The sequence below is a fragment of the Cynocephalus volans genome, chromosome 5 (genome assembly GCF_027409185.1).
Source record: "Cynocephalus volans isolate mCynVol1 chromosome 5, mCynVol1.pri, whole genome shotgun sequence".
NCBI lineage: Eukaryota > Metazoa > Chordata > Mammalia > Dermoptera > Cynocephalidae > Cynocephalus > Cynocephalus volans.
The window spans coordinates 153,524,457-153,551,316 of record NC_084464.1 but is presented as its reverse complement, the minus strand read 5'-3'; the positions used below and the strand labels follow the sequence as shown (position 1 = coordinate 153,551,316).

Here is a 26,860-nt window from a genome sequence, read left to right as displayed (position 1 = left end):
CTCTACTTTCAGACTCTGTGCTCAGTCTATGTGAATTGCCCTCCCTCCACCAAATCTCCCCATCACACACCCAGAGGTCCATAATCTGTCCACCTGCAGGGCTCAGATCAAATGCTAACCCTTCTGGAAACCTTTCTCCACCTCACACACAGACTCTTTTGCCTCACTCCTGGACTCCTTTACTCTCATAAACAGAAAAGTTAGTGGGAATACCACCTCTGACCTCCAGTTCTCTTCATTGCAAAGGTTTTTGTTAAAACTGTGAACTATTATTCACAAGTGTTTTACTTTTTTTAATCAACTAAGAATAAAATAATGTCTAATTCATCTTTATGTACCAGCAACATTTAGCAAAATGTTTTTAATTGTTAAACAAACAAGTGACTAAATGAGTAAGAATGAGAAAAAGGGAATCAGTTTTACAAGGTAATTAGTATCCAAGGATCTTAACTCCTTCCCCTGCTAACAGAAAGCCACATACTCGCTTCCACTGATTTAATTAAAAATTACCTTCAGCACAGATATAAGAACTAGTAAGTCTGAGACCAAAGCTCTGTGTCCTGGTGAAACTGGTATTTCCCAATCAAATTTTTTAAAAATTAAACAAATAAACAAAAATGCACCACTCATCTTTAGGAAAACTAATATGTTTTAACATCTGAGAATCTGGGGTGTCAGCCAGACAGACTTACAGTCATAGCAGTTTTACACACAAACAGAGCACTCTTCGAGCTAAATGCTGTTAGTCTTCCTAAACAGGCTATGGAAGCCAAGATGCCCTTGCTCTCCCCAACAGGAAATAAGTGGGTTTGCACATCAGAGCTGGCTCTATGATTCTTTCCCCTGGTGAAAAGCTATATAATAGACACATACGTTCCCAAGAGCAATTCATTCTAAAGAACAAATTTACATATAAGTGGCTTCTGGTAGCTTGAGACTCTATACTACTCAGACATCAATTTAAAAAGAGCGATTCAAAGGAGGATTGTGTGGGAGCTAAAAAAAGCAGCTCAGCCACAATTACCTTCATCATCTGGTAAGCATTTGCTGCATTTACACTGTCTAAATGGGAGCAAGAACATAGGTCTTTTCTATTTGGTCTCCTGCTAAATTTACCCGCAATCCTAACAAGGTAGTATTACTAACTGTTTCTAGATGGAGAATGCATTCATGCCACAACAAGATCAGTGTTTACATAAAGATTTTGTTCGGGAACTCTACGCCCAATGAGACTTTCATAAAAGCTGCTGGAATTTTTCAAAAGGTGGCAAACACTAGAAGAGGGATTTTCATACATAAATCACAAAAACAGCATTTACAGGATCCCAGTATAAACAGGTCTGGTACATCCAATGCCTTCAATGGTGGCCTTGTTGGCTCTAAAATAACAGTGGGCTCTTTAAGCAATTCCAGTGGTAAAATTAATTCTCTCTGTAAAATGTCTTTACAGATGATATTTCCACTCAAGTCAAATACAGCCCATGGACATTTCCTTTCTCTACTGTGCGTAACTAGAACAGAAATTCAAACACCTAACAGCCAAGAATCAAATGGTCATTCACTTCTTAGGAAATAAAGAAACTTAATATTAAACACATCAATCCTCAACGTATTCCTGTCTCTCTGGCCCTCAAAGAGTAACAGAGGCATAGCGTAGGAAAGCCGGTGACGAAGTTCTCTGCTTCTCAGTGTACTCAATTCACTGAATGGGACAGTGTCTTGTAAGCATGGACTAAGGAGCAAATGAAGTGGGCTAAGAAGTCCACTTGCTGCATTCTGAGCATACTTCGAAGGACAGCGGAGGTTTGGGACACATAATCCCTACTGAAACAAGACACCAGCACAATGGCTATCATTTGCTGAGAACTTCACATGTATTATCTCATTCAATCCTCAGAACCTCAGCATAGAAGGTTCAGGAAACAGAAAAGTCCTGCTGTGCAGTTCAGGCCCACCTCCTTTAGATTAACGGCCACAGGGCAGTGGGAGTTGAATACACCCTACCCCAGGGCTGTTCAACGGCAATTAGCACCCTGTGCTGGTTAAAAAACGGAGCTTGAACCACCCCGAGCCTCCTGAAGGGGGCGCTCTGACAGCAGGACCAAGGAGGTTGCATTTTCATAAACTCATCAGGTGAGTCCCAGGCACTAGGAAACTTGAGACCCACTTCCCTAAACACAGCAATGATCTCAAATGCCAGTAGAACACTTCTTTTCTAGGAAAGCTCAGAACCTGTGCAGCAACCCACAACCATTCCCCTGGCTCCTTGGGACTTGCCACTGTGATTAACACTTCTTTAAATCAGAGATAGATACAGATTTTTTTTCCACTTAAACATGACCAAAAGACTAAAGCCAATCAATATAAATTTCCAGATAACTGAACAGAAACAAAAGTAGACTGAAAGTCCTGAATCGGATGTAGCTTGTTCCCAGGGCCTCATACTTTTTAAGTACTAAACAGTAGTCAATAAATATTCCACTTGATGGTCAAGATACGCCCAAAACAAGTGCTTTAGACTTTCTTCTTTCTTCATTTTCTGATATTCTTATAGTTCCTGTTACAAAAAACAGGACTGCTCTTCCAGAGAGCCAGCTATTTGGTTTTTATTAATAGGCAGAGAAATGCCTTCAAGGGAACATGAAATTTAGGGAAAGGCAGACTCTGAAATGACCAGTGCTAAATATAATTCAAAGTCACATTAAAAATTGTTTTTCAAAGTCACTTAAATTTTTGATTTGTGTATATTTTAATTTTCTTAGTAAAAAAACAGGATTACTGTTTCATAATTCATTACAAAAGCAAATCGAAGTAATTTTTAATTAACCATTAAGCTATAAGGGAGAAGGAAGCAGAGAATCACCTTTTCACAATTCCTGCTGTGTAAGGAGCTAGACTGGACATGCCACAGACATGAACTCCCTCAACCTCACAGTGACCCACAAGGCGAGTAGAGAAGACTCTTTCTCTGGATGAGGAAACTGAGGCTCAGTGTCTTCATTCAGGCTCCCCCAAAAGCAGAGTTTAAGCCAAGGACTTGGGAACAGAAGTTTACTTGGGAGGTGATCCCAAGAAGCCCAAGGAAACAGGGACAGTGTAGTGGATTGAATTATGTCCCCCCAAAACTCACTGAAGCTTGAATTGTGTCCCCTAACTTTTATGTATTAGAAACTTGGCCTCCACTGTGACTGTTAAGAGCATGGGAAATCCTATTATGGTAACTGAAAGGTGGAGCCTTGAAGAGGTGATTAGATTGTAGGACCTTGTCATAGTGAACGGATTTAAAATGGTGGTGAGGAGCATTGTTCTGACGGCTTTAAAAAGGAGAGAGAGGAGAGTCTGTCCCTCTCACTCTTGCTCTCCCAGTTCTACCATTTTTGCAATGTGATATCCTGCCATCACTGCCACCACCACCAAAGCTCTCACCAGAAGTGTTCCCTGGACTTTGAACATCCCAGCCTCAGAAACTGTAAGCAATAAATTTCGTTTTCTTACAACTCACCCACTTCTGAGTATTCTGTTACAAGCTACAGAAATGAACTAATACAGACAGTGAGGCAAGAAAGGCAGAAAGCCCATGAAAGGTGGGAAGACAAGGCTGACGTGTGCACCTGGGGTTTAGCTCCAGGGACTGTCTTCAGGACAACGTGAACTACACCTCAGGATGGTCTCTGCAAGGGATGAGGAAGCCAAGCCAGCATCCACCACGCCCAGACCTCACGGGTCGAGGGCTGTCCCTCGTGTGGCACAAACTGTAAAGAACAGCCCAGGATTCAAACCCAGGTCTGACTCAAAGCCTGCAAGCTTATCACATGCCACCTCTCAGTATGTCCATAAACATGGGCTCCTCTTGTAACTATGATGTTCTGTACAAATGAGTTGCTTGGGCTTTTTTCTCTTTTATTTTTCAATTTCTTACCTACCTACCCTTACACTTTCTTTTCCCTCAACCTTCAAAAGGGACAGATTTCCTTCTGAGGTTTTCACTCACAGGCATTTAACGTCCTTCATCAGTAACATAACTGCCTCAGAAAGAAAAAAATCCATATTTGCAGAGTGTTTGGGAAAGCAGTCCATGGTGGCTGTTTTGTTTCCAACACAAGCAAATGACTTCAGAACAGTAACCGGAACTTAGGAAAGGGAACAAACAGTGAAACCTGGGGCAGAGGGGGCAGGGTGCTATCTGGGAGAACGTCACCTCCACAGAACACAGTCTTGCCAGGAAACCAGGAAGAGGTCCGTGACTCTCACCTTGCTGGTGAAAGGACCTGAGAAAGAACCTGCAGACATAATGCACTGCAGCCATGGAGGTGCCAGTAGGAAGAAGAGATGTGGCCAAGCACTGTGGCCACCTGACTAGCTATGCTCTCTGAACACACAGACATCAGGATTCCTTAGGTAATCGATAAACCTTTAGATCATCGAATGGCTGCCTAGGATGAGTAATAGAATAGCTGTCTAACATATCCAGGACTGCCTCTTTACTCTGCTACATAGCCAAAAAAAAAAAAGAAGAGAGAGAGAGAGATAAACAAGCTTAACTCACTTGCTTGATCCTTACTACTAAAAAAAAAAAAAAAATTCCCCCTTTTTCTGCTTTCTATAAGAATTCATTCCTGCAAGTACCAAAAGTATTATACAGTCTGGAGTGATTTCTTATTATGACAAAATACATAGCGATACAACACAGGTAGGGAATGTATCCCTCATGAGTAATAAATCCAACGAATGGACACGTGTGTATTACATGGAATACTCAGGCCTATAACTGCAGTCTAGGGGAGCTGAATTATGGCCCTAACACAACCAAGTAATTAATTAGTTCCATCATAACTTTTGTTTTATGACACTCACTTTTATATGCCAATAGTCAATTTAATGGTATTTTAAATTGAAGGAAAGCCCCAAGAGAGGAGGAGAAAGCACTAGATACCTTATTGAATCACAAATCTTATAATCTGATTTTTTAATTCCAAAAATGACCTAATAAACTTGCTTTATAACTAAATCCATCCTAACAATTTCTCTTTTGTGTTTTTCATTCACTTTTGGTAATCATGCAGATTTGAATTAGAAATCCATTACCATTGTAATTAAGTATAAAAATTACTTTGTGTGCTCTCAGGGTAAAGACCCTATGCTTGGGCTTCTATGGAGCTTGACCAGCATCCTCCAGGCATACAAAGGGGAACTGCAGGTTTTCAGTATTAGCCAGAGCCTCTAATTTGCTTGACTGCAATATATGAAATACATATGAATAATAAGCTCAGAAATTCATATCATCAAATGATTTCATCAGATGGAAATTTTACCTTGAGAAAAATACACTGGCATACAATTTTTCATTTTTAGCCTTCACAAAGTTTTAAAACTCCTGACCTATATTAAAAGTTTGCTGTTGATTTAGAAAGTAGCATTTAACAAAAGAAGTAAAGAACTGAATTGCAACAGTCTAAGAACTCAACAGATTATTGCAAAACGGTCTGCCTTAGATTCAAATGAATAAGAAAACTCAAGTTTGGCATTTATGCAGGCTTTCATCACAGAGCAATTACAATGCTAAATATTATGGGTGATTTTTAAAGAGTCTGTGAATTTAAAGACTGTTATTTTGTGCAAGAATAATTATTTTCTATTTTCATGAAAGTGCTATGATTACTAAAATGTATGGAATTTTGATCAAATCTACTCCAGTTGGCATCTGTGTTCTTTTCCTAATAAATTAAGAAATTCTTTGAATGGCTTAAATAATCTGAGTTTGCAAGCAAAATTACAGCCTAAATATATTGGCTGTTCATACCAGCAGTTAAGAAGCAAGACAGAACAAAGTCTTACCATTTGCTGTATTCTTTTTAAAGTTATCCAGGAATTCCTCCAGAAGTTGGGACTGGTTAGGAGGGGGCAGTTGGCTCCTCTGGTCCCTGGAGAACAGATCACTGTCCGACCAGGAAGTACACAGGGCTGCTTTTGTGTCCAGAGGCTGGGCAATCAGAGTGAGCCCAACGCTCTTCTCAGAAAACAGGGCCTCCATCTGCTTAAGGTCAAGATCAGACACAGATTCCCCATTTAAGGTCATGATTTCATTGCCCTTTCTCAGCCCTGAGAACAAGGAAAGGGAAAAGGAAGGAAAAAGAGAGATTACTGGGAGAATTATTTTAAAACAAAGGAAGGCCACAAACTCAAACCATGTACTCTTGGGACTATTTTGTTGTTGCTTTCTTCAAAGAAAGCACTAGAATGTATGGTACTTAGATGCCACTGATAACAAAATGAATTTCGGCTCCCTCAAACCTAGTTTTACAAAGAATCATCTGAAAGGGAAACAACCTGGGAGCCACTCATTAATTTTTCTTCAAGTATTCTGATGTTGAATGCCCTGGGAAATAACATTTGTTTTTATCTGTGTCTGTCTTTCATTCTTTTTCCCTCTCTCTATTTGTATATATGTACATATGCTCTATGTATGTACTTACTCTCTCTCTTAAAACACACACACACAGGCTAGCCAGTTAGCTCACTTGGGAGAGTGGGCTGCTACTGACACCAAGGTCAAGGGTTTGGATCCCCTTACCAGTAAGTCTCAAAAATAAATAATAAATAAATAGATAGATAGATAAATAGATAAATAAATAAATAACACAAATGCGCTCTCTCTATATAAACACATGCAATGCATTTTCAATTAAACTCTTTATAATTCTAGAAGAAACCATTTTCTGACAAAACCATAAGAAGAAAATTTCACTAGCCAGACTGCATTCCATAGTTTCAAATTAAGAGAGAACAGAGACATTGTGTGCCACACAGACCTTCCCCATATGCCAAGCTGTCCGGGAGAACATCACTTATAAATATCCGACTAATATGCTGATGCTCGTCCACCTGCGCTGTAACTGCAAACCCTAGGAATGAAAATAAAAGAAAAAAACTAGTCAAAATTCTCCATACCAGTTAATTTCTACAACTCAATCAGCAGTATTTCCTTACACATTTATTCTCATAAGTACAGTATGCTGAGAAAGTCTAAATTGCAACTATTTTGAAAGCACAAATACCTAGCGAGGGCAGAAAAAAGGAACATGTCAGATCAGAAGGCTTAACAAATCTGAGTGCACAACCATATTCAAAAGTTGAGACGATATACCTATGTTGATAGCAGCATTATTCGCAGCACACAAAGGATGGAAACAACCCAACTGTCCACTGACAGAAGAATGGATGAACAAAATGTGATACATACATACAGTGCAATATTATTCAACCTGAAAAAGGAAGGAAATTCTGACACATGCTATAACATGGATGAACCTTGAGGACACTATTTCAAGTGAAATAAGCCAGTCACAAAAGGACAAATACTGTATAATTCCTATATGAGATACCTAGAGTAGCCAAACTCATAGAAACAGAAATTAGAATGGTAGCTGCCAGGAACTAGGGGGAGGAGAACATGGATAGTTGGAGATTAATGGTGCAGAGTTTCAATTCTACAAGATGGTAAGATGTCTGGAGATGGATGGTGGTGACAGTAGCGCAACAATGTGAACGTACTTAATGCCACTGAACCACACACTTAAAAGTGGTTAAGATGATAAACTTTGTTATATGTATCTTGATACAATTAAAAAAAATTTTTTTTAATTTCTTAAGTTGAGATCAAACAATAACCTCATTGAAATAAATTAAATTCAGTTCAATAAATATTTGTTGAGAAACAACTACGTAGGGGTTAGGCATTTTAAGAAGATGAAGAAATGCTTGGATAGACACAGCACTTGCCCTAAAAACCCAGTGCAAAACCTAGACTCCCCTCCTCTAAACGCGTCTCCCTGACTTGGACAGTGCCCTCCTCTCTGATGCCACAGTTAGGAGCACATGTTTCAATGTCTTGGTCCCATAACACTAGGAGTTCTTTGAGGATAGGAAGAGTGTCCTGTTTCCTTATGTCTCTTCTGTGCCTCAGGCAGAGCCTGGCAATATCTTTGAAGGTATCTTCATTCAGTTATTCAAATACAAAAAGGAAGCACAAACGGTGACCAAGGACAGCAGAGTGAAGTCCAGAGAAGCAGACAAAGGCTAAGAGGACTTCAAAGGAAAAACCAACATAACATTTGGGTCAAAACAGATTATGTTAATTAAGAAACAAATAACAAATCATAGAAAGGAAATTTCAACATATGGTTGTCCCTCAGTATCCACGGGGAGATTAGTTCCAGGACCCCTGCCCCCCACTTATGGATACCAAAATTCACAGGTGCTCAAGTCCCTGATATAAAATGATGTAGTATTTGCATACAACATATGCACATCCTCCCATGTGCTTTATATCATCTCTAGATTACTTATAATACTTAATACAATGTAAGTGCTATGTAAATAGTTGTTACACTGTATTTCTTAATTTGTATTATTTTTTGTTGTATTGTTATTTTTTATTGGTTTTTTTCCTGATTATTTTCAATCCAAGTTTGGTTGAATCCACAGATGTGGAATACATGGCTATGGAGGGCCAATTGTATTATAATTTTAACATATTATAAACTTTAACACATTATCAACTTCAATCATTTTAAGGAAAATAATTATGCTATATGAATATACTTAAGAATGTTCTTTCTATGGAGATATTTACCAATCATTAGCTAATCACTGAGTTTCTATAATAAAAGACTATAAAAGACAGAAATGAACTTTAAGACATGAGCACAATCTAAAAAGAGCTTACAGCCAAATTTAAATGCAGGCCAACAAAAATGTGAGAATTAGTAACAGGTGATTTTCAGAAATGCTGACCCTTAATTGTTAAACTCAGGGAAGAAAGATAAGCAAAGCTAAAGCAATCAGATAAGTCTTCTTTAATAAAGTTAGACTTTTAGTTAGTTCTTGAAGGAAAGGTAGGATTTATATCATAAGACAGGAGGGATGGGGGAGGGGGAGAAGAAGGGAGTGAGGGTAGCATTGCAGGTGGGTAAACGGAAGCTAAGAACAAAGACACTAGAGATGAAAAGAAGCAGCATGAATCATGAGTTAATCCGCTCAGAGCAGCACCTGGCACAGTGACTTCACTGATTACCATTATCACTATTTTAAACTTCTACATTTAGTACTTTTAAGCACTTTGGCATTTTCCCCTAATATTGATACATATCTGTTTAGACTGCTAATATAAATAGAAATGAAGTAAGTTCAGAAACTCGTCATATTTTCTGATAATGTGAACGCAAAATTAGGTCCAAAGATATTGGGGAAAACAAGGCAATGACGAACAATACAATTCTCTGAAGAAGGGTTTCCTCATGCTTACCAAAGTCAGACACACTCTCAGTCTTTGTGAGATGCACATCATAAATACTTAGTGGAAAGACTTCTATTTCATCATAAACCTACAAAAGGTGAAAATATCAGAATCAGAGGATCTGATGTTACAATGTATCTTGGAAAATTATTTTGACACTTTTTAAAATAATGAAACAAAAGAAACTTTTTACAAGATACTCTTTATATGGAGACTGTTTTCAAACTAGATGCCAAATATAAAGAGAATTTTCCCCCAAAATTACATTTTTAAAATCAGAAGGCCATGAGGTATGGTTCAAACTGCCCTTTCTACAGCAAATGCACACTTGCCTGTTCTTGCATGTATTCATATGCTGCAGGAATACAGTACTCAGTGTTGTCATCTACTAATTTTCTAAGTTGTAGGCCATAACGGCTGGGTTCCAACTGTCTCATCTACAAAAAAGTCGTACGACAGTTATTCAGATTTTAAATGTTCTTCCTAAATTCATCATTGTTCAGTAGGCTCATTAAAAACTGAAGTAAAAATCTCTAAAAGAATACTACATACAATTTCCTGAGTTTAAGCCTATATAAGAGTTTAAATTTAAATGTGGGGGGGGTTAATTATTTTTAAATAAGCTTTTCTCTAAACGATATTGCTTATCACTAAAAACAAGAGATGCATTTTTTAAAAGAGGTTGTGGTAGAATATATCTGATAGTAGAATATATCTTACCATCTCAGCAAATGCTCTCTCTTTATATGATGGTTGTACCTAACTCCAAGTTGTTTCCTATTACTAAAGTAGAGAATTTGTAAAATGTAAATAAACCGCAGATTCTACAGACTTCAGAATTTGGAATTTCTTACTCCAAAAACTTTCCAAAAGGAAAATGTGTACACACACTTACACACACACAATCTTTTCTCTCTCTCTCATACACATTGTCAACAGTGAGAAATTTGTCTCAGGCCTATGCTCTGAGTCTAACTGACCCACTACTTCAGTCACCCTCCATCACTTGGAAAATTTACCAGTTTAATAACTGATGTCATTGGTTTATAACAACATTGTTGGTTTTCTGAAAAAAAAAACCAAACCTTATATATTAGAGCAAAAAGAAATAAGTCATAAGGACATAAGCAGCATGTATAAACGTATAATATCCTAAAGCTTCAAGTCAAAGTGACAAAGGAGGGCTAAACTTAAACATTATCCACATACATTAACTGTATGTGGTAAAAAAACATTATCAAACCCTACATGCCTTTTTCACCATTCCACATATGATTGTATTTTCTCCGCAAAATTAAAAATACTTCAGCTCTATTACGCCACCCGGTGGTCTAAAAGTTTCTGATCTGATGCTGAATATATTTCATCTCTTTCAGTATGCTCTCTTAAGATTTACCATAAACGTCTTTTTCAGATTGGGAATAAAATCCAGTTTAAATAATGAATAAAACATTATTTCATATCAATCTACATGAAGCAACTATGAATGATATGAAGTTACTTGTCTAATCTAGAGAAACCTGGAAAAACTATTTAGAATTAAAGTACTTGAAAGTTTATGCCACCTTCTTATAGAGCACCATCTCTAAGTAACCTAAACAGCAACAGACTTCATGATTGTTCTAGATATAAAAGTACATATAAAATTTCAATAGAATAGCTCGGGTTCTTCATTAAGGTACAAGATCATGACGTAACTCATTCTTCTAAACGACTGTGAAGTAGAATGCAAATTAATGTATATGCTAATATATATGTTAATTAATAAATATGCTAATATGTTCCTTAGCATAAAAAGTGAGGTCTTAAACACTACACAAATTTAGAAGATGTAGGAGTGCAACATTAATGATTATTTCTATTCAGTAGTATATTTCTGTAGCAAAATCCATTACCTTGCATGCCAAATTCAAAATATCTTCTACTCTGTGTTCTGGCTTGATCATTATAGTAACTCCTTTATTATCCCGAAAGTGAATATAAGTCTGGTTTTCCCATGTGTTGTCTCGGGGAACACCATCTACTGTTGTACCATATATATTCACAAGTTCATCAACCTGTTTTTAGATGCCAAAATAAAATGCAGACAGACTTGATAAATAAAGGAAAAAATATCCCCTTAACTCAAAGTATTTTTAGACAGCTCTTTCACATTCCTCACATCACTGGCTTCTCACAATTCTCTGGGGCAAACAAGCCCAGAGTTCCCTCACTTGGTTTACACAGATGAAAATGAAGCCCTGTGAGGCTGAGTGGAAGTCAGCTGACTCCCCAACCTGTGTTCTACCTACCATGGCATTTTGCCACTTAGACCCAGTTAGAATACTGCAACCCATGTAAGGGCTGCTTACTACCCAATCACTCATCTAGAGCTGTGGTGTGCATCTAAGCTACAACCCCTTCCCAACTTCCAGATGAATTCCAAACACACTCATCCATGGCCAGTGACACATGCCTGCCTCCTAACCCTGAACTGCACTTAACTTAATCCAAGCGTGATTCTCCTGTCTCTTATTTCTACTTGTTTTTTAAAATTAACCACTAGCCCTGGGGAAATCTTATCTCTCTTCAGTGTCACATGTAGATACTCTGTTAGAAAATTATCTCAAAACATACCACTTTTAGAAAAACTTTCCCAAAGAAGTTTAGCTTCCTAAACTTCTTCATCACAGCAATTTGAGAACTTCATGCAAATATGTATTTCTATAATTTATAACAAATAGTTAACATTTCTTAAGGAACTCAAAAATGTATTTCTTAGGCTAGGTTCTCCCATTAGCAGTGATAAAGAAAAGATTTGGGGAGCTGAAATCAAAAGTCATAGTCTCTACCACCTGCGAAGAGTAGTCTAGAACAAGACAATTTACCTTGCTAATAAGCCCTGGCTCCTATTATATAAAAGGGGACATTACTAATATAATTACTTAAGTTTATTAATTAACAATACAAGTTTTTGTGAGCAAAGAAGGTCATATATGTGAAAACATCTTACACACCAGACTATCACATTATATACTACTCATCATACCTTAATGTTATCATTGATGAGTGATTTTACTCTGAATTCTATGCATTTTTTAAACACAAAGCAAAAGATCCTCCTATATAGGAATTAAAAACTAGGATATAGCAGAAAATTTAAAAAAAAAAAAAAAAAAAAAGCTAAGCAAAGTAAAGGAAGAATCAATCTTTCCATGTCATCTTTTTGAAAATGTGGTGCTCAACTTTGAAGTGACATTTCTGGATCTGTCATGGATATGTCACTTTCAGCACATTTTCCTGGAAGAATGATCACAGCCAGAATGAATATCCCCCCAAATGTCAACATGAAAGAAAAAAGGGAACAGAGGAGCAGATGCCTGGAGCCAAGGATGCCGGGAACCAGCCTGGACACTCTGTCCTGAGGGGTCCTATCTCACATGATCACTTTTTTTTTTTCTGATTCATTCTCCCAGGTAGTTCTTTTCCTCTGGGCAGTGATTTTTTAATACAGATGCTGCCATAGTTTGGCCCCACCTCTCAAACTATGCTTGTTTAGAACAACTAAGCTCCCAGCAGAGGTCACTGTGGAGTAAGAAACCACACAAAGAGGAAGACCAATAGGAAGTTAAATAGTCCCAATTACTGCTGCAGAGCAATTTAGTTCTGCACTTTTGGAGAACAGGAAAAACGTAAGAGGGGACACACAGGTGGGGAAGGGACATGAAAAATTAAAATTCACGACTATGTCCTGGCTGCCCTCTTGTGCCCATCATAGGAAGACTGCAGTCCACAGGGCCAAATGACATGCTGTGTTTACTCACTACTCAGAGACACCCTCTCAGGTAGGCACCATCATCACTCTCTATTTAACAGGCGAGAAAAATAAGGCTCAGAAAATTCTAGAGCCTTGCCCAAGTTCACACAACTAGAGACTGTGGTACTATGGGAATCTGAACCCTGGAAGTCTGGCTTGAGCCTGTGCTCACCATCACTACACTCTACAGAAACATCAGCCTAGGGCAGGCTAGTTAGCTCAGATGGTTAGAGCACAGCCTTATAACACCAAGGTCATGGGTTCAGATCCCAGTATCATAAAAAAAAGAAAGAAAGAAAGGTCAATCTGGTGGTTAACTCCCCACAAAATGGGTGCAACCTAAATTCTTTTCCATTATTCTACTATCTACACCATGATCTGGTTGAACAAAATGGCTCACCTGACATTCCCTAAAAAGGATTGTCACTCTCCTGCCTCCAGACCCATGTTCATTTCAATCTCCTTTGCCTGCTTACCCTTCCTTACAGCTTCAGTGCTGGAACCATATGCAGTTGTCCCTCTCTCAAGATCTACAGGGGTCTGGTTTTAGCACCTCCCACGGATACCAGAATCTACCAAAATCCACAGATGCTCAAATCCCTGGTATAAAATAGTGTAGTATTTGCATAGAAGCTGTGCACATCCTCCTATATACTCTATATATCTCTAGATTACTTATACCTGATACAACGTAAATGCTATATAAATAGTTGTTATACTGAATTGGTTTTTTAATTTTTTTTTTTTTTAATTGTGGGTTCCCCCCCCAAATATTTTCAATCCGTAACGTTAGTTAAATCTGTGGACATGAAACCTGAGGATACGAACAGTACACTGTATATCCTACAACCTTCTTTCAAATGTTACCCTTTCTCTTATGAAGTCTCTCCTGTCCTGCAACCTCTACCCACATTCCATTCAGTTAGATGAGTCCACTCTCCTATGTCCCTGGTATAGCATTTAGCAAAGCCCAGCTCACATGATGGTCATTTTTAGGTCTCCCTGGCTCACCCCACCATGATAAGATGAATAGCAGCAAAGGCTCTGAGTTTCTCATTCTCTCTCCTTCAGCCCTTAACACAGTGCACCTCGAACCCAGAACACACCGAACACATGGTGCTAAGTTAGATACAGCTCAAAATTCACAGTCATACACAGGCATGAAAGGTAAAAGCTGTCCATTTTCAATAACTTATTCAGATCTATTTATACAGTTTCAAGTTCTTTATGCTCCCTAAAATTTCAAGAAGAGAAATTAACAGATTATTGGAGGAAAACAAGACCTGGACAAGAGCAAAGTGTGCAGGTAAATAGAGGGATGGAAGGAAGGACAAAAGAAGTATTCCTGTTACATTCAATTAAGCAAGGCCTTGTGCTACAACTGCTCCTAGTCTACACTGTTGACCTAAGATCTAGTGAGTGATAGAAGATGCCTATCAAAGCCAAGGCCAGCAGGGATTCAGACATTCTCAAGAGACCCCACAATGAAAATTTAGAAGTAATTTTTTTCTGTGTGTAAGACATACATACACACATCTATACACATCCTACAAATGTATACAATTCAAGAAAGGAAAAACCTAGTTATTCAAAGGAAGCATCATGTAGAACTAATTAATTAGAACTAGAAAAAGAAAAGGCAATTTAGTGCTTAAAGATCTCCTAGGCTGTTGTAAGTTTTGCCCTTTTGGAGAGAAAACTGAATTGATTCCCTCAAGAAGGGCCCAATCAATCCAAGCTGAAAATACACGTTTTAGTTTCAGTAAGCCAGACAAAATATTCTCCTATATACTTTTCACAAAAGAAACAAAAAATCTTGAAAATCAACACAAAAAAAACAGAACCATCTGGAAAACCATTTTCGCAGCTTACCCTTTTCAAAGATGCTATATTAATTTTTTTTAACCACTCACCCAAAACTCCATGGTTGGCTACCTCTGTCAAGATTGTTGCATACCCCTCATCTCATACACCACTCCTCCCTCCCACCACCAAACAAAAATCGTTTCCAACTAGGCTGTTGTGGGTTTCCAGTTCCTAGAGAATGCAATGGAGGTAATAAAAAAATAATAATGAAAGACAACCTGGGTCGATCCCCTGCCTTGTCAGGGCTGGTTATCTAATGTCTCCGCACTTCAGTTTCTTCACCTTTAAAAGGGCTTAAAAACACCAGCCTCACAGGGAGGTTAGGAGAATGCTGTAAGGAACAGCATTTGAAAGACACAAACTGTAAAGAGTTTCTGAAATTCAGCCTGGATTGTGGCATTATACTGTACTAGGTGTAACCACCGTAATTCAGTGATGGCCACTATAAAGACCTGCGTGAGGACAATTCCCTTATTTCAAAACCCTGGGGAACTGTGGTTGCTGTTAATGCTCAGATCACCTTAAAGTCCAGCTCTGACTGGCCATTCACAAAATGGGAACTTCACTGAACTACAGGCACAGCCACTACAGACTAACTGGTTAATGTCTGCAAATCCCTTTAGCTCTCCTGGTAGGGCAACTTCTACAGAAGCATTTATTATTATTATTACATTCATGGTCCTGAAACCACATGTCAAATTACTCATGCTCAGTATGCCACAAGGAGAGAAAATTGAAACTCCGAGTGTTCTCACAGCAGATGCTTTTGGATCAAATGGTTTGTAATTACTACTTGGATCACTGATGGGGAGTGAATAGCAAAATCACAATCTGGCTGTCACAAGTGGGCCACACCACGCAGTTGCTGATGAAAGGAAAGTCTATTAGCAAGGGAGACGAAGAAAAAACAAAAGGAATTGCTGCTCTTGGTTTTCTTAACAACAGTAAAATGTCATAGAGGAGAAAGTGTCTAGCTAGCTGTATATACACATATGTACAAGGGTACTTATATATATATGTACTAGGGTACTTCAAAAAATTCATGGAAATATTTGCATTATCTTTTAATTCCAGTTTTTCACGAAATTTTTAAAGTATGCTTGGGTATGTGTATACATATATTTTTTTAAACAGACTACCATGCTATGATCAAGAGTAAGCTTTTTCATTCATATTTTCCATTTAAGAAACCAGTACATTAGAGGTTTTGTTTTGTTTTTTTTTCTTCCAGTTGGAGCTAATGACTAATGTGACAATATTTCATTCACTCACTGCCACAGAAATTTGGGACACCCCAAGCCAATTTTCCAGGAGACAGGGCCAAGGCCCAGGGGCTGCCACAATTTCTGCAAAGAAGCTTCTCGGGTAGCTGCCATCCTGGCCTCAGTGGGAGATTTGTTGTCACAATCTCCATAACAAACACCTCCCTTTAAACGTTGTAGAAGACTACATTATTACTAAGAAGTAGCTATGAAAAGCTTTCATTTTTGGCTAGCCAAAGTGTCCTTTAAAAAAATGCTCAAATGAGACTGGCTTTATTCCAACCTTAACAGATTTCAAATTAGGGTGACTCACTGTTGCACTGTTACATGATGCACCAATTAGAGTGGAATATTTAAAATGTGCACAGCCCTCCTCACAACTGCCTTTCTGTGTTATACGAATGGACACGATGTACTTACTGTATAAAAATAGAAGGTTTGTGCAGGATATAAATATTCTCCAAGAATAATTAGCAGAGAAAAACTAGTGAAATGGAATATTAATTATTCAACCAGCTGCAGGCAGAATTTTAAGTCCCAAAGTTATAAAAAACCAAATTAAACCCTTAGTTCTATCTGCAATTCAAACCTAGTTACCTGAGTACCACAGCAGAGACGACAGATGTACCATTAAAATAGTCCTATTAATGAAAGGAATTTCTTCAGTATCCCTATATCAGAACTAACACTTAGTTAAAATAAATAGGGATAACTGTTTAGATACATATACTTAACAAAACAGATGCAATAATACTTTCCCCTCATGACTGATAGCCCTGATAGGACTTGTCAATTAAATCACAAGAAGATAATTTGGTAATCTGTCCCCAATTTAAACAAGAATGGCTATTTTACCAAAATTTATTTTCAAAGTCCAATATAAGTTCTGTTCATAGAAAGTGCTTTGATGACATAATTTCTTAACTTTCAAAGTAAGAATTTTAAATTGTTATATAATGCTGGTAGAGATATGACCCTAAAATTAGGGACTTTTGTTGCAGATCAAACAGTACTTCTCAACCCTTAAAGGACTATATCTATTATAATTAACTAATGAACAAACTTATTAGACAACTACTATATCCTTGGCAGTGTGCTACAGATTAAGAATACACACATAATCATAGGATATATATAAATTATACAGGCCAAGGGTCCTAATTACGATCTTTCCTAGGAAACATTGGCATTATAAAAACATCAACAAAAATCAAATAAAGTCCCTGGAGGACAGTGCAATTTGATCTGGACTTTGACACAGGCTATGCATGTGTATAAAAATAAATGGGCAAGGAAGGGTAATTATTTGTTAGGAAAAGTCTGCCATTTTGGTGTTACGATTTACAAAAACAAAGAGTTGGATTTGGTTTCCTTGTCCCCCATGATTGGTCAAATCTAGCAAATGGAGAGCAAAAACAGGAGCAACTCCAGTGACATGGTCTCCAGGTACATGCCATTCATCACATAATCTGCCCTTTGCAGCCCTTGATCCCTGGAGATGGGAGGTGAAGAGGAACAAGATTTTGAGCAGAGAATTTTCTAACCTATCCTAAGCTCATCCTGTAGGAAGCAAGACACCTCAGAAAGAGCAGCCACTTGGGAGCAGTTTCAACAATGACGATGGCACACTAAGCACTTGGAGCCAACCTCACGGAGAGGCAGACTAAGTGGTTGTCTATGTAATATGTTTTAGGACCACCAGAAAGCTCATCACTCACTTCCTCGGGACCTGTCACAGTGTCTAACACTCCACCATTCCTCAGTTTTTTCAAACTAAACTCCCAATTCACTGAATGATCCTCACTAACTTATTAAAGAATACTGCTTGCTTCTGCAAAGGCATATCAAGTTTGTCCAAGCCTATTATAATAAGTTTTTCAGCATCAACAAACAGCTTAGAGATTTGTTAGAAATAAAACTGAAGATAAAATGATTTGGTGAAGAAGTCAGAGAAATATATCAATAAGTTAAAACACAGTTTCAAAGGGAAGGTGTGGATGTAAAAAGATACAATGAAGAGGCAAAAGCGCATCCAAATAATCTTCACCCTTTCCAGGGTTTCATTCAGAAACAGTTCTGAAGATTTGTTCAGTCAGAAGCAATTCTGGAGATTAGAAGGAGACGCTCCTCAGCTCCACTTGAGGGCACTTGGAGATACAAAGGTTGGTGATACAAAGCACAGAATGTGTTATCTGTATGAAGATCCCTGACAACCCTGAGAGGAAAATATGATTTGAGACTCCCTAAACTCTCAAATGTGGGTAAGTACTGCTGAGGAATGTGGACGTTATCAATGAAAGAAGCTATTAAGATTTTAGTCAGTCACTCATTTTCAGATGGAGTTATCATGAGTTTAGATACCTTCAAAAATACTTGACATTCAGAGAATATCTCCTAGTTACCTACTAAGGACGATTTTAATTCTAAATTTGCTTTCAACAAATTCATGTGAAGATTCTGAACCAGCATTCCCCACTTAGCACTTGCGTTATTAATATAAAAAAAGACAACTGCTATCTACAGCAAAGTTTACCTCACTGGAGTTATTGGAGTTTTGAGGTAGCTGAGTTCCAGGAAATCCATGGGTGCCACTCGAATCAAATATCTGACAGACGGGGAGAAAAAGACTAATGAAACAGCTGTGCAATGTTCATGCTGCAGCTATTCTTTTTCAGTATTTAAAAATTCAAGTTCTATAATATAAGATCTTCATATCACAATTTGTACTATCTACTATTCTAATACATTTAAAGATTTAACTTTGAAGAAAAAGTCACTTTTTTTCTTCCCATGTAGTTACATATTTTACTTTTCTCTGATGTTATATGTTATTTAAGTTATACTGTATCTTCTTGAGGGTACTTTTAACCAAGAAGTATACATTTCTCAAGATGTGGAACAGACCTCAAAGTTGAGTTGGCAAAGGCACCAAAATCAAGCTTATAACTATTTTTCTAATGTGCATAGAATAAATCTTGGAAGAAAATATAGCAAAATGTTAAAGTGGTTGTGTTTGGGTAGTGGGACTAGGAATCATTTCCTTTACTTTTCTAAATTTTACCTTCTAAATTTTGTAATAGGATAATTAACATTAAAGACCACTTAAATATTTAGGGATACCTACTAATTCAAGTTCATTCAGTTATAGAGACATCAACACTATAATTAGTTTCATATCTTTTTAAAACAAAAAACATGTTCAACCAAATACTTTTGTTTATTAAGAAATATTATGTTCAGAACATTTACCACATATGCTGGGATCAAGGCCACATCAGGCTCATATCTAATCACCTAAATGTCTACATCTAATAAAAATAAGCAAGTTATCAAGTTACTTATCAAGTTATCATTCGATTATATAGAATTGACTGTCTTGATTAAAATCAGAATTGCCTTCAAGGACATTAGTTAAATCACAGAAGTTCAGTTCAGAAAGCACAGGCCCAGCATTAGCCAATGGTTTATAGTTAACTACAATCTATAATGAAGAAATATATTTCCATTTATAACCAACAAATAATAATCTTTATAATTAAATTAAATTACAAGTAGAACCACAATTTAAAATGTGGTATTATTTCTGTACATGAGTACACAAAAACAGTGGGCACATAAAAGGTTTCATGTGTGTCTGCTGTCTTTCAGTCCACTAACCCACTCCCCACCACCTCTACCTTTACTGTTTCAAGGTTTAAAACAGGTCAAAGTTGATACTAGACCTTTTATTCACCTAATTCACAAAAGTGCTACACACAATCAAATAAACAGCCATATACAAATTAGAAAATAAAGTTCCAATAAAATGTGACCCTCTCCTCAGATGATACAACTGAAAATATATTCAGAATAATAGCAATCTGTTGAAAATAAAAACAAGAACTTCTTCAGGGTTCATTGTAACTGTAAACGATCAGATCATCATATAACTCATCTTTTCAACAGTCTTTAAAAAAAATAATAATCCTAAACATATCAGCAAGATAAAATTATCCTACACCATATTATAGGCATTATGAAATACTTCAGATACACATATGCAAAATGCCCTAAAAACCATTCACTGTATTTGGGCCACATTTTAGCAATAAATGCTCAGGTGATTTTTATTTGATAAAATGTTAAAAAGAGCCACCACCACTCAAGGGAAAATAAGCAGCACCAATTGTCCAGTGTTTCAGGGCTTTGGACTCAGGCAGGTACAAGTCCCAACCCTACCACTTGGGAACTGGTTAACAGGAGTAAGTGACTTAACCTCTCCAAGTGTAAGTCTCCCCATCAGTAAAATGTGATGACAAAACACACACTTCATGTTGTGAGAACTGAGTATTGCAAAGTACCTAGCACTACTAACAGAATTTAGCTGTGGCTGCTCTGATGATAAATTTTCCACATTTATTTTAATATAAAATCTATGGTAAAATAAATATTAGTACTAAAGGCAATGAAAAGTGTGGATTATTTTCTTACAATTCTTGTTTTGTGTGTTCCTAAGCACATTCAAGGTGTGACTACCTCTTTGGGTGTGCCAAAATAGATTGGGCAACTTGCCTATTTTCATTTGGGGGAAAAAGTCCACGCTATAAAAGTGGATTCCTATGAACCAACTTTTATTTCATTCTTTTTTTTCGTGCTACCCAGTATGGGGATCCAAACCCTTTACCTTGGTGCTGTCAGCACCATGTTTTTTATTTCATTCTTAGCAGAGTATGAACATTTATGATTTATAGCAGGCTGAAAATCTGGGGTTTCAGGAATTTTAATCTGCTGTTCTTCCCACACAGAGGAACTCACCTGAGTTATAGAAGGTCTTTTCTCCTTCCCTTTTCTTGCCAATGTGTCCAGTCCTTTTAATGAAGAAAATATGCTCTTCTTGTTTCTCCCTCGCTGCGTCAAAGAGAGTGTTCTTTTCCGGAGAGCAGAGTCATCTCTAGAACAGACCTAATGTAAAACTCAGTTTTAAAAATCCCAAAACTTATTATTTGAGTGACAGAATTAACAGTTGCTCTAACAGAAGTAAGCTCTGCTGGCTACAAATGCATTCTGACTAGAGCCAATAGCTACTGTATGTTTGACATACCAGAAATGCATTTACCATCTAGATAGCTCCTCTCTGGATAACACAAGCCAAGTTACAACATTCAGATGTCTCCATCACGGGCAACAGTGTTGGCAAAACATCCCACGGCCCCCCAGGCTAAGCCAGCACAATGTACAGAAGCTACCAAAACAAGAGCAATTTCAGAAAACCCAATGGAGCTCTCTGAAGTACAGATCAAAACACTTTTAATCAATCCTTTAATTCTTCACACCACTGTTGCTACTCCTCAGGGATCCCGCCTTTCTGGTGGTACAAGGTGGAACAGACAGAAAGGCAGCCACAGGTATGAATGTGTAATAACTGTCCACTAGCAGTTGGAGTCCCGAAAAAAGCAGTTGAGAAAACTGGGGATGCTTTAGAACAGTACATCTCCTCCCCTCCATCCCCAGGTCCCTGGCCTCTGGGTGACCCTCATCCCTAGCAGAGCTGATGACAATGGCTGGAGAAAGGTAAACATCACAGTGCTCCCTGAATGCTGTTGAAACAGCCTTCCTCGGAAACTTACCAGAGCATGGAAAGAAGAAACGGACAAGATGCCCAACCTGCCGAGGGCCAGCTTGGAAGGGCGGCTGGCAGCAGCAAGGAGACTTTTGGGGTTTGGTAACTCCCCACCTTGTAAGCTGGCCAGATAGCAGCGCATCTTGAATAGATCCATGTGAAATTTCTCCAGATTCTGCTCCCATTGCTGGATCTTAAAACAAGAACAGATGTAATTTATATAAAAATTATAAGTTTTCATGGGTCAAACTGAAAATGTGATCCCTTTCACAAGCATCAAGGAAAAATGAGTTTCACCTGGTTTGCGTGGTTTAAATTAGCCTTTCCTGCTAACCCCATCTCCATCCCTCTCGCCAAGATGCCTCAGGTCATACAGCACTGTGCTTCATCAGGACAGCCAAAAAGAAAAAAAGGAAGCCGGTGGTCCCAACATAGTGGCATGCCAAAATTGCAAGATCTTTGGAGAACTCCAACACCGAACCATCCCAACATCAAACAGGATGCAAAGTGTTAATGAGTTTGCTCACTTTGTTTCATTTCTCTCCACATTTACAGCCTCTGATCTTAAACTGTGATGGAGTTTGGATGTGTTGTCTCCTCTAAAACTCATGTGGAAATTTGATCTCCGATGTGGCAGTCTTGGAAACTGACTGAGTCATGGGGGTGGATCACTCATGAATGGATTAATGCTCTCCCTGGGGAAGGAGGGGTAGTGAGTGAGTTCTCGCTCTATTAGTTCCCACGAGACCTGATTTTTTAAAGGACCCCGGCACCTCCTCTCTCTCTCTTGCTTCCTCTCTCGCCATGTGATCTGCTTGTACCCACCAGCTGCCTGCTGCTCTTCCGCCATGAGTAGAAGCAGCCTGAGGCCGATGCCAGATGCAGCTGTCCCAGAATCATAAGCCAAATAAACTTCTTTCCTTTATAAATTACCTAGTCTCAGGTATTTCTGTGTAACAACACAAAATGGACTAAAACAAACTGGATTTACTGAATTGCACACAAACAGATGCTGGATAAATGACTTTACCTTTCTGTTCATTCTCAGTAAATGACTCAACAATATGAAACAAATGGACCTCAGGAATAAGGACGAATAGAGCTTTTACTATTTTAAGTGTCATGGAGAATAACCACCATCTGTACATCTGAATAAAATTAAAGTATATACCGCTATTTACACAACTGATATTCCTATGAACTTCTTCAAAACTTAAGTCATGAGTTTGTAAAGAAATATAGTCACACTCTGGAGTCCACTCTCCTTTCTTCCAAGGATCTCACAATGTGTGACACACAACTAAAATATTCTTCATTAAAAGATAAATCAATAGGTGAAGAAAAGCCCTCATGCCTTGCCAATATAGGGATTCAGCAGAAAAACAGAAAGCTGTGCTTTGAAAGGACTTGAGAGCAATCTCAAAATGCAAGAGAAGGTCTGTAGTGAAGGCTTGTGATCAAGAGTTATGTCATTTCATTTGCAACAGTTGCACCTCTAGTTTTGCTATGTTCTTTAGCACCCAAATAGATCCTAACCTTTCACACTAAACTTTCCAGATTAATCCTTAATTCTGGATAAATGATATTTTGAAAGATCTCCAACACTGAACACTATGTCCCCATCAGTCTCTCTCTACAGAAAAGCATTACAAATTCTGGGTATTCCCCAGACCCTCTCCAAGTTCTCCCTATCTATTTCTCATCAAGGCCACTGTATAACTTACTGCATGAAAGAAAAATAATGGCTACAAGGTCTAAACAAAGAATTTGCTGACTCATCATCATTTGTCAGCAAAACAACGAAGTCAAAGAATGCACTGAAACAATCTCAATGCTCGCAATGAATTTAACCTCACTGAAGATCCTGTACATCCTTATGACTGGTGTCAGCTTTGGGTGAATAGAAGAATGACCTGTCGGCTTTTAAAAATGTAGATGCCCAGGTCCTAGTCCTGAAGCTGCTATCCAGTAGGTCTGAGGCCTAGGAAAGTTTACATTTCAAAAGTTCCTCCTGCAATTCTGGTGCAGCACAGCCTTACTGAGGACCATGGTCCTAGACTAACAAGTCAAAGTGAAACTGCAAGTCTCTTCTTGGTCTTGCCATATTAGGGAATTCTAGATTCCAGAAGTTATGGATGAGTACAAATTTGACACCAACCAGAAACCATAAGACACAGAGAAAACTATAGTCCCAGTTCTATCTCACAAATATCTTCCTCTCTAGATGATTTCTGAAAATCCACAATTGTAGATGTATTCCTATCTCCTCTAATAAGATGTAGATAGTTCTCAATTGGATAATGTGTAAAATCTTGTCACACTCACTTACACCTCAGTGTGAAATAGTTGATGAGATATTTCCTAGTGGTTCTGTTGAGTATAGAAACGTTTGAGGAAAGAAAATGAATCAGTCACTGGATAACAAAAGATGAAGATGCCCATGCCATTATGGTGCATTAAGAAGACAAAAACATAAACTAAAATCCAGGCCTATGCAAATCATCATAGATCATAAAAGACAACAGCCTCTTACATTTACACTGAATCCTGCAGTTCACAAAGTATTTTTAAAAGCACTATTTAATATTTATATGACTACATGTCAAAGCACCGCTGATAAGTAAAGACAGTTACATCCCAAATGATACACTTGAAATTTTGTCAGAAACACTTTGATAATCTTTAGCACTCATAGATCTTTCCACCTAAAGCTTGGGACAAAATGCGTGTGAATTCATAGGAAGAACATGGATCCAGATGCTTAGGTTTGTTGGAGGGAAGAAGGGGCTGGGAGTTCCAATGGCCCAAAGGAAACTTTACAAAGGTCAAGATGTTTGCTAGTATGAGGACACTTCAAAAAGTTCATGGAAAGAATTGCATTATCTTTTAATTCTATTTTTCCATGAACTTTTTGAAGTACTCTCATAAATGTGATTAAGTTTCAAGAGAACCAGTATCTCAATCCATAGTTTACATTGTAGAGGTACTCTTAAAATTTAATGTAGTAGAAAATGCAAAGGAAAAGTGACTTTATGCCTTCTCTATTTCAACAATGCTCCTTTTCCTTATTCTGATGGGAGCCGTTGTGATGTTTAATTTTATGTTTCAACTTGATTAGGTAGTAGAGTACCCAGATGTTTACCAAACATTATTCTGGGTGTGTCTGTGAGGGTGCTTTTGGATGAGATTAACATTTAAATGGGTAGACTGAGTAAAGCAGGTTACCCTCCCTAATGTGGGTGGACCTCATCCAATCAGTTGAAGGCCTGGGTAGAACAAAAAAGGCTACTTTCCCTCAAGTAAGAAATAACTCCTCCTGCCTGACTTCAAAATGAGACATTAGCTTTTTTCTTGTCTTTGGATTCTAACTGAAACACTGGCTCTTCTTGGGTCTCAAGCCTGCCAGCCTTCAGCCTGGAACTACACCACTGGCTCTCCTGGATCTCCAGCTTGCTGACTTATCCTGCAGATTTTGGGACTCACCCACCTTCATAATTGCCAATTTCTTATTTACACACACACACGCACACACACACACACTCTATTTGTTCTGTTTCTCTGGAGACCCCTAATACAGCCTTCATTCCCATAGATCTCTGTGGCAGAGTAAGCCATCATTAGTCACACATCTATTCTATATTTAAAGACAGTATTTATCTTGTTTTTTTAAGGTCACGGCTTTTTCTTTTTCTTTTTTTTTTTTTTTTTGGTAGCTGGACAGTACAAGGACCTGAACCCTTGACCTTGATGTTATCAATACCACGCTCTAACCAACTGAGATAAAGGTCATGGTTCTTTATGGTGAGAATCAGTCAATGAGCTTAAATGAGGATTTGTGGTTGGATAAGTAACAATGAAATATTTCATCTTTCCACAGACTCATCAAAGTTATAGGGAGGGACTTGGTAGACTAAACAGGTAAAAGTATGGTGAGGATGTGGATTCAGGTGCCTAGGTTTCTTAGAGGGAAAAAGCAGGCAGAAGGGCTAGATCCAAAAACTCAAAACAGACCCTTACGATATTTACAAAGTCTGTCAAAATGTGCTGTGAACTTGCAAAGGAACTGATATTATCACACCTTCACTTCTCAGCAGTGGACACTGGGGCCCAGAAGGAAAGAGAGCTGATCAGGGTCCCATAATAAGTTAGCCCTTCCAGACAAGCAAAGACTCAAAGTTGATACTGACATGAGCAGTATGTGGCGGCAAGCATGCTACCAAGTACCTATAATGTCGCACTTGAATCCCAGGTCTTCTGACTCTGAAAGCAGATATCTATCTGTGCACTATCCAAATACCTCCTTCAGCAACTTTCGTTTAAATTTCCACCTGATTGTCAACTTCATTTCTACCCACAAATCTGCAGGTATTCTACAGACAAGAAGGCAAGATCATCTACACTCTCATTTAGATGCCCTATTCATATTTAACATTTTGCATTTCAGTTTTCTACCAGCCTTGACATTCGAATTTAGCACAAATTTAAAGTAATGTTAACTAAAAAAGAAAGATATACTTTATATATCTTCTGGTCAAAATGGCGGAATAGATGGTACCCAGCGTCACTCTCTCTCACAAATCAACCAATTTACAACTATTAAAAAGCAATTACAGCCAAGCTGGGGCCGCTAGAGCTCAGGGGAAGAGGAGGAGATTCCTATGGAGTTCATGAGGGCAGGAAAAGCCACAATGAAGGAAAGAAAGCATCACTCCCACCATTTCAAATCCCAGCTGCTTCAAGATTGAACCTGGTGAGCACACAGAGCAAGAGCTGGCAAAAGTCACTGCTGTCCCCTTTGTGTGAAGTTGCTTGGAGGTGGCAGGGGAGAGGAGGGCCTTGGTGACCCTCAGGCCAGCAGGACCACTAACGGGGTTCCCGTGGACCCACATAAGAGCAAGGAGACACAGCAACAGAAAAAAGGAGCCACTCAAAGGCCAGTGAGTCATCACAAGGGACCACTGCATGGCCCGTCCTATGGGAAGTGTTTGGAGTGTGGGCAGTGGGGGAGATGGGCCAACCATAGGAACACTGGAACACCACAT

At 38.3% G+C, this 26,860-nt stretch overlaps 1 protein-coding gene across 8 annotated transcripts in view; it reads right to left on the bottom strand.

Annotated features, from left to right (window-relative positions):
* TIAM2 (TIAM Rac1 associated GEF 2) overlaps positions 1 to 26,860 on the bottom strand; it is a 228,189-nt gene that overhangs the window by 61,703 nt on the left and 139,626 nt on the right. For 6 of the 8 annotated variants that reach the window (XM_063097597.1, XM_063097595.1, XM_063097601.1 and 3 more), the window contains exons 7-14: positions 21,826 to 22,011; positions 21,014 to 21,160; positions 18,753 to 18,824; positions 11,191 to 11,352; positions 9,628 to 9,732; positions 9,305 to 9,383; positions 6,810 to 6,902; positions 5,836 to 6,099 (exon numbers count right to left, since the gene is read on the bottom strand). In XM_063097597.1, coding sequence (XP_062953667.1) covers positions 5,836 to 6,099; positions 6,810 to 6,902; positions 9,305 to 9,383; positions 9,628 to 9,732; positions 11,191 to 11,352; positions 18,753 to 18,824; positions 21,014 to 21,160; positions 21,826 to 22,011 — 1,108 coding nt within the window. The remainder of the gene's footprint in view (positions 1 to 5,835; positions 6,100 to 6,809; positions 6,903 to 9,304; positions 9,384 to 9,627; positions 9,733 to 11,190; positions 11,353 to 18,752; positions 18,825 to 21,013; positions 21,161 to 21,825; positions 22,012 to 26,860) is intronic. The other 2 variants (XM_063097599.1, XM_063097600.1) reach the window with 2 other exon arrangements.